This window comes from Macaca fascicularis, chromosome 5, assembly GCF_037993035.2.
Source record: "Macaca fascicularis isolate 582-1 chromosome 5, T2T-MFA8v1.1".
Classification (NCBI taxonomy): Eukaryota; Metazoa; Chordata; class Mammalia; order Primates; family Cercopithecidae; genus Macaca; species Macaca fascicularis.
The window spans coordinates 158,349,131-158,362,411 of NC_088379.1; the positions used below are offsets into that span (position 1 = coordinate 158,349,131).

General features: G+C 44.8%; 1 protein-coding gene across 1 annotated transcript in view; it reads left to right on the forward strand.

Annotated features, from left to right (window-relative positions):
- Nucleotides 1–12,835, forward strand: part of MND1 (meiotic nuclear divisions 1) — a 107,184-nt gene extending 94,349 nt beyond the window's left edge. Inside the window, exon 9 of the mRNA XM_065545623.2 lies at nucleotides 12,664–12,835. Within this exon, the coding sequence (XP_065401695.1) occupies nucleotides 12,664–12,743 (80 nt within the window). The 3' untranslated portion in view covers nucleotides 12,744–12,835. The remainder of the gene's footprint in view (nucleotides 1–12,663) is intronic.
- Nucleotides 12,836–13,281: the final 446 nt, after the last annotated feature.

The following is a 13,281-nucleotide window of genomic DNA, read 5'->3' on the forward strand; positions in this document are numbered from 1 at the left end:
CTATACAAAGACCTAACAATTACTTTGGTGAGGGCAGGGTTTTCTTTAATCAGTTAGATACCTAAACATCCTTTGTAACCATAGTATTCGCTGCCTGTATTCAAAAACTGCTGCTGAAAATGTGACCTAAAGTTATAGCAGGGATCCTCTTTATCTTACTTTTCAAATATGGCCTTGTGCTTGTCATAGTGGCAGCCCTTTAGAGAGCACAAATCCTGGCTTTTTGCTTTCAAAGACCTGAGCTCTAGAGAGGGTCGTAGATTCCTAGTTATTGATAAACTGTTGGTTTAAAGGCAAGGGGGGAAAGATTAGTGGGCATAGTCAAAATATCTCGGCCAGGAACATGAAGGCAAGATCTTCCTGTTATTAGAAAGAAATTTCCTCCATGCTGAGAGAAAGAAGAAAGAAAGGGAAGTTGTGGGATCCTAAGGGTTGAGGGGACCTGTGCATTGCTTCTTAGGCATGCTGCTAGGGAGAAGGCAAGACCCCAGAGAGAAATGGCTCTGAGCTGGGCCTGGGCAGGTGGGACTATGAGGTGTGTAGACGGGCAAGGATTCTCGTGTCCCAGACATGGCACCAAAAGAGCTAAGAGCTGCCGGACCTTAGTGGACATCTTTGCTGCAGGTCACTTCTATGAACAAAGCACCAAATGCACAAGGTCTTGATATTGTGTGAGATCCCAGGGCTGGGGCACCATCTTGGGAAATGGGAAGGGGACACCTTCAAAAAGGGATGAGGTTAAGTCTCCTATCTTGCAGAATGGGGCTTGAAATGGAAAATAAATTGATGTAGAAAATACAGTTCTATTTCTTACAAAAATGAGTTTGTGGACTGAGATTTATAACCACTACATAGCGCGAACTCTCTTTTTATAGAAAGAGCAAGCCAGGCATGGTGGCTCACACCTATAATCCCAACACTTTGGGAGGCTGAGGCAGGCGGATCTCCTGAGGTCAGGAGTTCAAGACCAGCCTGGTCAACAAAATGAAACCCCATCTCTACCAAAAATACACAAATTAGCCGGGCGTGGTAGCGCGTGCCTGTAGTCCCAGCTACTTGGGAGGCTGAGGCAGGAGAATCGTTTAAACCCAGGAGGTGGAGGTTGCAGTGAGCCAAGATCATGCCACTGCACTGCAGCCTGGGTGACAGAGTGAGACTGCGTCTCAAAACAAAAACAAAACAAAACAAAAACAGAATATGCAAGCCAGGTGTGGTGACTCACACCTTTAATCCCAGCACTTCAGGCAGGAGGATTGCTTGAGCCCAGGAGTTCGAGACCAACCTTGGCAACATAATGAAACTCTGTCTCTACAAAAAAAATAAATACAAAAATTAGCTGAGCATAGTAGCACGGGCTTGTAGTCCCAGCTACTGGAGGGGCTGAGTAAAGAGGGTCACTTGAGCCCAGGAGGTTGAGGCTGTGGTGACCAAGAACCTGTCTCAAGCAAACAAACAACAAAGAAAAAGTGCAGAAATAAACTTCAGTGTAACATGTCCAGGCAATTCTACACACTTTGGAATAGTGGGGTGTGAATGAATGAGGGTTAACCATGCCACCACCCTATAATGAAAAGATACAGAACGAGTGTGTTCTCAGTCCAAGTCAGAGTCATTTAAACCGAGTCAACTGAGATGAGGCTTAGAAGCTCATATAGGGGATAGGTTTGGAATTTTTTTTTTTTGAGACAGAGTCTCACTGTGTCACTTAGACTGGAGTTCAGTGGTATGATCTTGACTCACTGCAACCTCCGCCTCCCAGGTTCAGGTGATTCTCCTGCCTTGGCCTCCCGAGTAGCTGGGAGGGCATACCACCACACCTGGCTAATTTTGTATTTTTTGATAGTGAAGGGGTTTTACATGTTGGCCAGGCTGGTCTCAAACTCCTGACCTCAGGTGATCTGCCCCCCTTGACCTCCCAAAGTGCCGGAATTTTTTTACTTTTTTTTTTTTTTTGAGCCAGGGCCTCACTCTTTCACCCAGGCTGGAATGCTGTGGCACTGTCATGGCTCATTGCAGCCTCTAAGTCCTGGGCTCAAGGGATCCTTCCACCTCAGCCTCCCAAGTAGCTAGGACTACAGGCCAGCTGCTACAATGCCTGGCTAATTTTTAAAAAAATTTTTTTTATAGAGACAGGGTCTCACTAGGTTGACTGGGCTGATCTTGAACTCCTGGCCTCAAGCAATTCTCCTGACTCAGCCTCCTGGGTGGCTAGATTACAGGTGTGAGCCACAGGATTCAAATTTTTGACAGGAATTTTTGAAGGTCCTAATGAGGTTTTTGGCTTCAGAGGTAGCTTACCCAATAAAGCTCTATTTCATTTTTACTTTTCGAAAAGCCACCATTGAGGTGAAATGGGGACCTGTAGCTCCAGAGAAACAGCGGGAGGCATAGCCTTCTCTGTGAAATCCCTCTGTGAGTAGCCAGAGAGCGCCAGAGAACTCTGGTGGTGGAGAGCAAGTGAAAGCAGCCAGAAGGGAGACCGGAAGTTCTCGCCCAAGGTCTGTGGTGTGAAAAAGTGCCAAGAATGACCAATGAGAACTGCAAATATGAAGAGTAATACTGAAAGTAGAGCATTGTGTTTGGTATAAAGACAACCTGCCAATGCCTTTTTTGAAGTGGAACTCAAGACGTGAAGACAGCCAAGCGTGGCATGTCTACTGTAGTCCCAGCTACTGGGGAGGTTGAGGTAGGAGGATTGCTTGAGCCCAGGAGTTTGAGGCCACCCTGGGCAACATAGTGAGATCTTGCCTCTAAAAAATAAACAAGTGAAAAATAAAGATGTGAAGGCAGAGAAAGTAGCAGTAGCAGGTAGACAAACCCAGGAGAGGTGTCGGGGAGAAATGAAAGGGAAATGACAGGGAAGGAAGAGGAGAAAGCATTACTCCCACGTGGGGATTTCTGATGGGAGGGGAAGTGAAAACCACAGAAATAGAAAGAGGAACTTGGGGACCAAAAGGCTTTATTTCCCAGTGTGCTCCCCAATGCCCCTTCCCCAAAAGAAACCACCATGTTAGGGGAAAGGTACAAAGGAAATGTCCTATTTGTGCTTAGACCCGGATTTTGAGTCTGGGTAAGTTGCCCTCTCTTTGAGAGGGGACTGCCTAGGTTGAAACGATAGGAGGGAATGTTCCCAGAGTGGAATGCAGCCTCACTGTGTTCAGAAGCAGCATGAAGGTCCCATCCTACTTTGATACTAATACTTGAAAAAGGAGAAAAAATTACAAACTGTCACTTTTTATGTGGTATTCGTGAGGGAAGGAAAGGGGGTGGGAAAGTAGGAGGAAAGCACCATCTAAATCAAATCTTCCAAGAACTTATTTTATCAAGCATTTAATCAGCTCTTGCTCAAGGCTAATCATAAAAATAAGCTGTGCATTTTTACCTGCTGCAGGCAGCTTGCAAACTGCAGGTGTGTTTTGAGAAAGCCACTGTCAAGTCCCCAGTTGCAATTCAGAAGATATTAACTAAGAGCTAAACCAAATTTATGAGTCTTACATTATGTTTTAAGAACTAGACATAAATTACCACCCTGTTAAAATATCTAGAAATGAGCCAGCATGTGAACTGTCACCAGATGAGGGCCTACACTTAAAAAAAAAAAAAAAAAAAAAAAAAAAATTTACTTTGTGGTTAACTATATATGAGTAAAATCTACCATTTTAACCATTTTTAAGTGTGCAGTTCAGTGGCATCAAGTACATTCACATTGTGCAACCATCCCCACCATCCATCTCCACAACTATTTTCCTCTTCCCAAACTGAAACTCTGTACCCATTGACAATAACTCCCTATTCCTCCCTCTCCCCAGCCCCTGGCAACCACCATTCTACTTTCTGTCATATGAACTGACTACTGTAGGTACCTTGAATATTGGAATCACACAGAATTTGCCCCTTGTGATTACTTAATAAAGCATAACGTTCACCCACGTTGTAGCCTGTGTCAGAATTTCCTTTTTTAGGCTGAATGCGCCTATAATTTTTAAAGGGAGACATATTAAAAATCGTTTTCTAAAAATAATTGCATAGCCACATCATTTTTTAAAAGCTGCCATAGCATGGCCGGGCACGGTGTCTCACGCCTGTAATCCCAGCACTTTGGGAGGCTGAGGCAGGCAGATCATGAGGTCAGGAGTTTGAGCCCAGGCTAGCCAACGTATCGAAACCCCGTCTCTACTAAAAATACAAAAAAAAGTCAGCTGGGCTTGGTGGCGGGCACCCATAATCCCAGCTACTTGAGAGGCTGAGGCAGGAGAACAGCTTGAACCCAGGAAGGTGGAGGTTGCAGTGAGCTAAGATCGTGCCACTGCACTCCAGCCTGGGTGATAAGAGTAAGACTCCATCTCCAAAAAACAAAACAAAACAAAAAAACTGCCACAGTATTGAATAGCCTTTTTAGCATTCATTAGGTTGCAAAAGGAGGCTGGAGCTGGGCTTCAAGGTAGCATTGTTCGAAGTCCTCTTACTTTCTAGGGTGGGGTTTTTGTTGTTGTTGTTGTTGTTTTTGGTTTTTCTATTTTGTTTTGTTTCTGAGAGGGAGTCTTGCTCTTGTCGCCCAGGCTGGAGTGCAGTGGTGCCATCTCGGCTCACTGTAACCTCCGCCTCCCAGGTTCAAGCGATTGTCCTGCCTCAGCCTCCCAAGTAGCTGAGATTACAGGCATGCACCACCATACCCGGCTGATTTTTGTATTTTTAGTAGAGACGGGGTTTCACCATGTTGGCCGGGCTGGTCTCGATCTGCTGACCTCGTGATCCGCCCACCTTGGCCTCCCAAAGTGCTGGGATTTACAGGCGTGAGCCACCACGCCCAGCTCACATGGAACTCTTTAGACAGAAATTCCTCTCTTGGACCCAAGTTTTGAACACTTTTATTTTGTGTGTTGAACTGGGTTCTGGTCGTTAGAGAAAGAGAAACAGATTAATAACTTTCTTCCTCTCAGCTCTATCCTTAATCTCAAAAGTCTGTGACTTTTACTAAAATAACATTCTCCTTGCCATAATGGCGTCTTTTGACCTTATTCCCCAAAACCAAAATATTCTCTCTCTCCCTTTTTTCCTTCCTTCCTTTCTTCTTTCTTTCCTTTCTCTTTCTTTCTTTCTTTCTTTCTTTCTTTCTTTCTTTCTTTCTTTCTTTCTTTCTTTCTTTCTTTCTTTCTTTCTTTTTCTTTCTTTCTTTTCTTTCTTTCTTTCCTTTCTTTCTTTCTTTCCTTCTTTCTTTCTTTCCTTTCTTTCCTTTACTTTTTCTTTCTCTTCTTTCTTTCTCTTTCTTTTTCTCCTTCCTTCCTTCCTTCCTTCCTTTCTGTCTTTTTCTGTCTTTCTTTTTGAGACAGAGTCTCATTCCATCACTCAGGCTGGAGTGCAGTGGCACAATCTCAGTTCATTGCAACCTTTGCCTCCTGGGTTCAAGTGATTCTCCTGCCTCAGGAGTAGCTGCAACTACAGGTGCCCGCCACCACACCTGGCTAATTTTTGTATTTTTAGTAGAGATGGGGTTTCATGATATTGACCAGGCTAGTCTCGAACTCCTGACCTCAAGTGATCCTCCTGCCTCAGTCTCCCAAAGTGCTGGGATTACAGGTGTGAGCCATGGCACCTGGCCAGAAAATGTCCTTTTGCTGCAGGACATCTGCTGTAATGGCAGCTGGGGAGGCATGATCAGTCTCACCTTGATTTTTAATTGATCAGCTGGCCCTGAAAATAGTTTCCAAAACTCATTGAGCTATGAAATTTCTGTTAAACACAGCAACCAGGCAGTACCAAGATTTATGAGTAACCCAGTGGCCCATATAGTAATGCCCAGAGCAGGTACCTAAGAAAATATCAGCATTTACTTATAGCCAATACACAGATATGTTTCCCATGGATATAACTCAGAAATTACAAAAGGGAAATAGTAGACACTATAGTTTTTAGGCCTTTTAATTTTTTTTTTTTTTTTTTTTTTTGAGATGGCATCTTGCTCTGTTGCCCAGGCTGGAATGCAGTGGCTTGATCATAGCTCACTGCAGCCTTGAACTCCTGGGCTTAAGTGATCCCCCCACCTCAGCTGCCTGAGTAGCTGGGACTACAGGTGTGGGCCACCATGCCTGGCTAATTTAATTTTTATTTTTGTAGTGACAGGGTCTCACTTCGCTGCTCAGGCTGGTCTCAAACTCCTGGCTTCAAACAATCTTCCTGCCTTGGCCTCCCAAAGTACTGGGATTATACGTGTGTGCTACCACGCTCAGTCCCTTTTTAATTTTTAAAAGATTTTAGATTTTTTATTTTTTATTTTTTTTAGGCAATCCTTTCACATTTCTCACAAGTCATCATGAGTTGTTTTAATGTAAAATTATTTTCCAGCAGATTGAAACAGTTAAGACCTCTATTTTCAAGGAGGGCAAGAAAGTCAGTGTTTGTTCTGCCTCTTCAAGATAGCTGAAGGCAAGGAAACTGTATAGCTCCCTGCAGTTTACAAGTTAGTTGCCCACTGATTGCTTCATGAATAAAGCTGGAAGATCTAAGTTTGGGAGTGAAAGAAAGAGGATCTGGAAGAGAAAAATTAGAGAATACAGTCCCAGAAATTCATATTTCTAGACTCAGATCTCATGGACATTTTTGCCTGATATAAAAAAACACTGTCCTGGCCAGGCACGGTGGCTCCCACCTGTAATCCCAGCACTTTGGGAGGCCGAGGCGGGCAGATCACCTGAGGTTGGGAGTTCGAGACCAGCCTGACCAACATGGAGAAACCCCATCTCTACTAAAAATACAAAACTAGCCAGGCATGGTGGCGCATACCTGTAATCCCAGCTACTCAGGAGGCTGAAGCAGGAGAACTGCTTGAACCCAGGAGGTGGAGGTTGTGGTGAGCCAAGATCGTGCCACTGCACTCCAGCCTGGGCAACAAGAGCAAAACTCCATCTCAAAAAAATACATTGTCCTGCCCAACCACACTCACTGGTTTACTGCTCCCAAACCTTGAATAAAATTCTACAAGAAGATGGTGTATTGATTATCCATTCTATGTCTATCATTCTGCATCTGACTTCAAATCTGTCTTCTAACAGTTTCCATGTCTCCTTTTAAGTGCCCTTTGCTTTTGCAGGAAGACGAAAGATATTGCTAGTCTGAGAAAAGCACGTGGCTTCATATATTTGAGTGCTATGAAATATTAATTTTTCAAAAACTGACATTATTTAGCAATCGGCAATGTGTTAGCTCTAACTTTCTTTTATGGGTACTTTTCTGTGGTTATAATACACGAAATTAAATTTACCACTTTGATCATTTTTAGGTGTATAGCTGTGTAACATTAAGTACATTTTAGGGGCATTAAAAAATCTCTTCCTGCTCTCAGTGCAGAGGTTCCTTCCTGCTTTCTCTATAAGTCATATCCAGCAGATAGTATTTAGGAACCCTTCATTTCTCAACTTTGTTTTGACAAAATTAGGAGACATTCTACTACCTCTTTTTAAAAATCGGGATTCTAGGCCGGAAACGGTGGCACACGCCTGTAATCCCAGCACTTTGGGAGTCCAAGGCAGGCAGATCCCTTGAGGTCAGGAGTTCCAGATCAGCTTGAGCAACATGGCAAAACCCCACCTTTATTTTTTCAAAAAAGGGATTCTAAAGTGGAGTGGATCAAGGCCTATGTCTTTCTTACTGGTTTATTGCTCGTCGGTGCCTTTTTACTCACTAAAGATCCCTATTAGGTAGATGTTAAACTTTCTCTCTTTCAAGCTAAGTGATTTCAGTTTCATTGTCTATTAATAGACACCTTTGCCCACACTTTAGTCGTGGGGCTCTCACAGTGATTCTTCTGATACCCTGCCCAAAGTTATTTATATCCTGTTAATTTAAAAGTCTAGTAGTAGTGTCTGTAAACTCTGCTTAAAATAAAACAAAACTCACCAAGGGTTTGCCAGAATAGGTTTCTGGAGAAGAACCGCTGGTGTGAGCAGGAGCTCTGTCCCAGTGGGGCTGCTGAGTGCCACCCACGTCCCTACTGCCATTTTCTCACTGTCAGTCCCACTGCTTCCTGCCACTTGGTCTGGCTGGTCTCTTTTTTTTTTTTTGAGACAGGGTCTTGCTCTGCCACCCAGTGCCCAGGCTGGAGTGCAGTGGCATGATCTCGGCTCACTGCCTGGGCTCAAGCAATCCTCCCACCTCAGCCTCCTGAGTAGCTAGGACTACAGGCACATGCCACCATGATGCCTGGCTAATTTTTTTTTTTTGTAGAGATGAGGTCTCACTATATTGCCTAGGCTGATCTAGAACTCCTGGGCTCAAGAGATCCTCCCGCCTCGGCCTCTCAAAGTGCTGGGATTACAGGCGTGAGCCACCATGCCGAGGTTGATCTCATCTTAAAAGCAACCACCCGGATGAAGAAAAGCACTGCTTTCTTCAGTTCCTTATAGTTGAAACAGTATGACAGTAGGGTAAACAATGGAGATGTTAAACTACATTTTCCAGAGCAGACCGGATTTCAAATACCCTGAGCCATTGTCATACCTCATGTCAGGCAGCTGATTTGCTTATTCAAAAAACGTCCAAACTATCAATGGAGGCTAAATGGAGCACCCAAGCACCCTAAGAATAAGGGGCACATGAAGACCATCTTAGTGCTTACTCGTGCCCCTCCCAACACGGTCTCTTTAACGCTGGTCCTCAATGAATATTTGTTGACTGAATAAATGATTTGGGGGTGGTCGGGTGCGGTGGCTCACGCCTGTAATTCCAACACTTTGGGAGGCCGAGGCAGGTGGATCACCTGAGGTCAGGAGTTCGAGACCAGCCTGGCCAACATGATGAAACCACATCTCTACTAAAAATACAAAAATTAGCCGGGCATGGTGGTGGGTGCCTGTATTCCCAGCTACTCGGGAGGCTGAGGCAGGAGAATTGCTTGAACCCAGGAGGCGGAGGTTGCAGTGAGCCAAGATCGTGCCATTGCACTCCAGTTTGGGCAGCAAAAGTGAAACTCTGTCTAAAAAAAAAAAAAAAGAAAAAAAGTAGGGGATGGACAGGTTTTAGAGACGTGACAGCCCCTGGTAAGCAGAATAACCCAAAAGGGGAAGCAGGGGCAAGTTCGGCAAGTTAGAGAGTAATTTTTGACCTAACGTGAGGATGTGGGTCACATGGGGAAGAAAATGAAAGCCTGAATAGGTTTGAATTTGATCATATCATCCTGGCTGTGACAACCCTAAGTGATTTACAAATGGCTCATTTAAAAAAAAAAAAAAGTATCATCAGAATCCTCAACAAGAAAAAGAAGAAGCAAGAAAAAAGAATTCTCTCTTGCCCCTCCTACCCGCATTTTTGCATGCCTGTCACCCCTCATGGACACCATCCTCCCTGTTCAGCGTCCTGTCCCCCCATGTCCCCTGGCTCTCACTAGACACTGATACAGCCACACCAAACCAAATGTCTTCCTTCAAACTACACTTTGTCCTAAAACTATTCCTTTTAAAAATACACTTCAAGTAAAGTTTTCAATTCCTCAGAGTTGGAAACCCGTCTGATTGCCTTGTTATATGCATATTTAAGCCATACTCATCAGGTACTTAGTGATCAATACATGTCTCCAATTACTTGATTAAAATACTGTAATTCTGAATGACGATAGGCTTCATTCTCCCAGGGAACATCTGTGTTTTCTAAGTTTCATTACCCTAAATGAATCTAATTGATAAAATGTATTAGGACCCTTCTGTGACAATTGTGGGCAGTGTTCTCTCTCTACTGTCAGGCTGGAAACAGAGGCTCAGTGACTCGGCATCCCAGTTTTATCCGGTCTGTGGGAAGCCATTGTACATTCAGTAGGGGAAAAGGCATAATACGAACATTTTAGAAAGTTTACTAGAGCAGGCTGGGTATGGTGGCTCACACCCGTAATCCCAGCACTTTGGGAGGCCAAGGTGGGTGAATTACCTGAGGTCAGGAGTTCGAGACCAGCCTGGCCAACATGGTGAAACCCTGTCTGTACTAAAAATACCAAAAAAAAAAAAAAAGTAGCCTGGTGTGGTGGCACGTGCCTGTTAGTTCCAGCTACTCAGGCTGAGGCAAGAGAATAGCTTGAACCTGGGAGGTGGAGGTTGCAATGAGCCGAGATTGCACCATTGCACTCCAGACTGGGAGACAGTGTGAGACTCCATCTTAAAAAAATAAATAAATAAACAAAGAAACAAACAAAAAAGCAAGTTTGCTAGAGCAGTACAGTTTAGTCTAGATTTCCAGGACTCTAGGGGGTGATTTCCACTGCTGCTGGTGCTCAGTGCCATTGAGGCCGAGTCCAGCGGAGGAAAGTTGGCAGATTCTGAGCTCAGTGATCCTGAGGAGTGCTACCTGGTTCTGAAACATGCACCAAACACCTAGGATGCACCAGCGGCTGGGGATACAAAGTGAGTGAGATAGAAAAAGGGTGATCAAGTCTACCTGAGGGAAACACAGAAGAGAGGGTGACCAACTCTGCCTGAGGGAATAGAGACAAGTAACCAAGTCTACTTTGAGAAAATGTAGACAAGAAGGTCATCCACTCCACTTGAGAAAGCTGCAGAAGGCTTCACCAAATAGAATGGACTGAGCCTCACAGCACTTGCCATCTTGTTCTTGTGTAATTATAAAACCTTTTTGCCGGGCGCGGTGGCTCACGCCTATAATCCCAACACTTTGGGAGGCCAAGGTGGCCAAGTCACCTGAAGTCAGGAGTTCAAGACCAGACCGGCCAACATGGTGAAACCCCGTCTCTACTAAAAATACAAAAATTAGCTGGATGTGGTAGTACGTGCCTGTAATCCCAGCTACTAGGGAGGCTGAGGCAGGAGTATTGCTTGAACCCAGGGGGCGGATGTTGCAGTGAGCTGAGATCACGCCACTGCCCTCCAGCCTGGGTGACAGAATAAGACTGTCTCAAAAAAATAAAAATAAAAAACAGAAATCTTTTTATAAATCTGGCTTTACTACTCTGCTGCTCCTTGAGGGCAGAGATTGCTTGTTCCATGGTTTAGGGTAGATTAATGTACTACTTGGCATAGTGTAATCATTGCGATAATTACTATTTTTAAATTTATTATTTATGTATTTATTTTTAGAGATGTGGTTTCCCTATGTTGCCCAGGCTGGGCTGGAACTCTTGGGGACTCAAGTGATCCTCCCACCTTAGCCTCCCAAGTATCTGGGACTATAGGCGTGAGTCACTGTGCCCAGCTGTAATTATTTTTGAAAGAGTTGACATCTTTCGTCTTGAAACATGAGTAGAAATGCATTGGAAAGAAAGGGTAAGGTACCACATGTGGAGAGAGAACAGCATAGCAAAATCATGGAGTTGGGAAATCCAGTGTGGTTGTTAGGAACACAATTAATTCATTTCTGGGGTTTGGAGTGACTGGGGGATAGGGATTGGAATAGAGGAATGCTAGAAGTGTGGCCAAGGATCAGTGTGAAGGGCCTCATAGGCTCTGCTAAGAATTTGGACTTCATTCTGCAACGGGAACCCATTCACAGTTTTAAAGCAGGGAATTAATTAGGTCAAATCTGTTTTAGAGGGATTACTGGCAGCAACATCGAGACAGATAGGAGTAAAGGGAGATTAGAGGCAGCAATCAGCAGTCCTTTTGTGAGTGGGGAGTGGAGGGACAGACATTTGAGAGAAAATTCAGAGTAGCATTCTTAGGATTAAGAATAGAAGGAGTTGAAGATTACATTAAGTTTCTAGTTTGGATTTGAGCATTTGAGCATATAAGAAGAGAAGCAAGAAGCGGGAAGGAAGGAGAGATGATTAATTCAATTTTGAATACTTTGAGTTTGAGGAGCCTGTACATTCCAGGGAGAGCCATTGTATATACAGCTGGTAGGCTGGAGGACAGCTTGCGACCAGAGATACAGTTTGGGCTGCCGTAGTTGGAACTACTTGATTGGGTGAGGAACCCAGAGAGATCACATGGAGAGAGAAGAGAAACAGTTGAGCCCAGGGGAGACTGAGATTCCCTCCATTCTTTTTGAAAGTTACATGTCTTTCTCCCTTTTATAGAAATTATCTAAAAACCAACAACAGCCGGGCGCGGTGGCTCAAGCCTGTAATCCCAGCACTTTGGGAGGCCGAGACGGGTGGATCACAAGGTCAGGAGATCGAGACCATCCTGGCTAATCCAGTGAAACCCCGTCTCTACTAAAAAATACAAAAAACTAGCCGGGCGAGGTGGCGGGCGCCTGTAGTTCCAGCTACTCCGGAGGCTGAGGCAGGAGAATGGCGTAAACCCGGGAGGCGGAGCTTGCAGTGAGCTGAGATCTGGCCACTGCACTCCAGCCTGGGCGACAGAGCGAGACTCCGTCTCAAAAAAATAAAAATAAAAATAAAAATAAATAAAAACCAACAACAGATCATAGTAAGTAGAAATGCCCATTTTTTTTCCCCCAGAAATTCTTTAACTTCTGGCACTCTAAGAGGTGAGCTGGCACTTTCAGATTCAGGAGTGCTTGTCTGGGAGTTGACAGCTATGTAACTTTAGGTAATGCAAGGCCTTTGGTGGAGTCAGCTCATCCAGGAGTCTACCAACAGCTCTTGAAATGTCTGCACATGAATCCCCAGGTGCAGGAGCCAGCCCAGCACAGAGGGAGAAGCTTGAGTCAGAGCATTAACACAATGGAGCTTTCAACATCCCTTTTCTTTTTTTCTTGAAACAGAGTTTTGCTCTGTTGTCCAGGCTGGAGTGCAATGGCACGATCTCGGCTCACCACAACCTCCACTTCCCGGGTTCAAGTGATTCTTCTGCCTCAGCCTCCCAAGTAGCTGGGACTACAGGCGCTTGCCACCACAGCCTCACAAAGGGCTGGGATTACAGATGTGAGCTACCGCGCCCAGCCTCAACATCCCTTTTCTTATTCGCTGTCTTGAAATGTCTGAAGACTTTGTGATGGCAAGTGGTTTAAGCATTTTCTGGTGGTGACCACTGCGGGGAACCACAGGTCAGGTGAATGAGAGATGCCTCGCTATCCATTCCTCTCTGATCTCATCTTCTGTACTCTTGGCCTCATCCGGCTGTAGTCACACTGGCCTCTTACAAGTCACTCTCCTGCCACAAAAGCCTTGGCTGTGCTCCGCCTGGAGTGCTTTTCCCAGATAGCTGCAAGGTTAACTCCTGCCCAAATGTCATCTTTTTAATGAGGCCTACCTTGGCCTCTTTATTTAAATTGTATCTGTCCAGGCCGGGTGCGGTGGCTCATGCCTGTAATCCCAGCACTTTGGGAGGCTGAGGTGGGCGTATCACCTGAGGTCAGGAGTTTGAGACCAGCCTGGCCAAC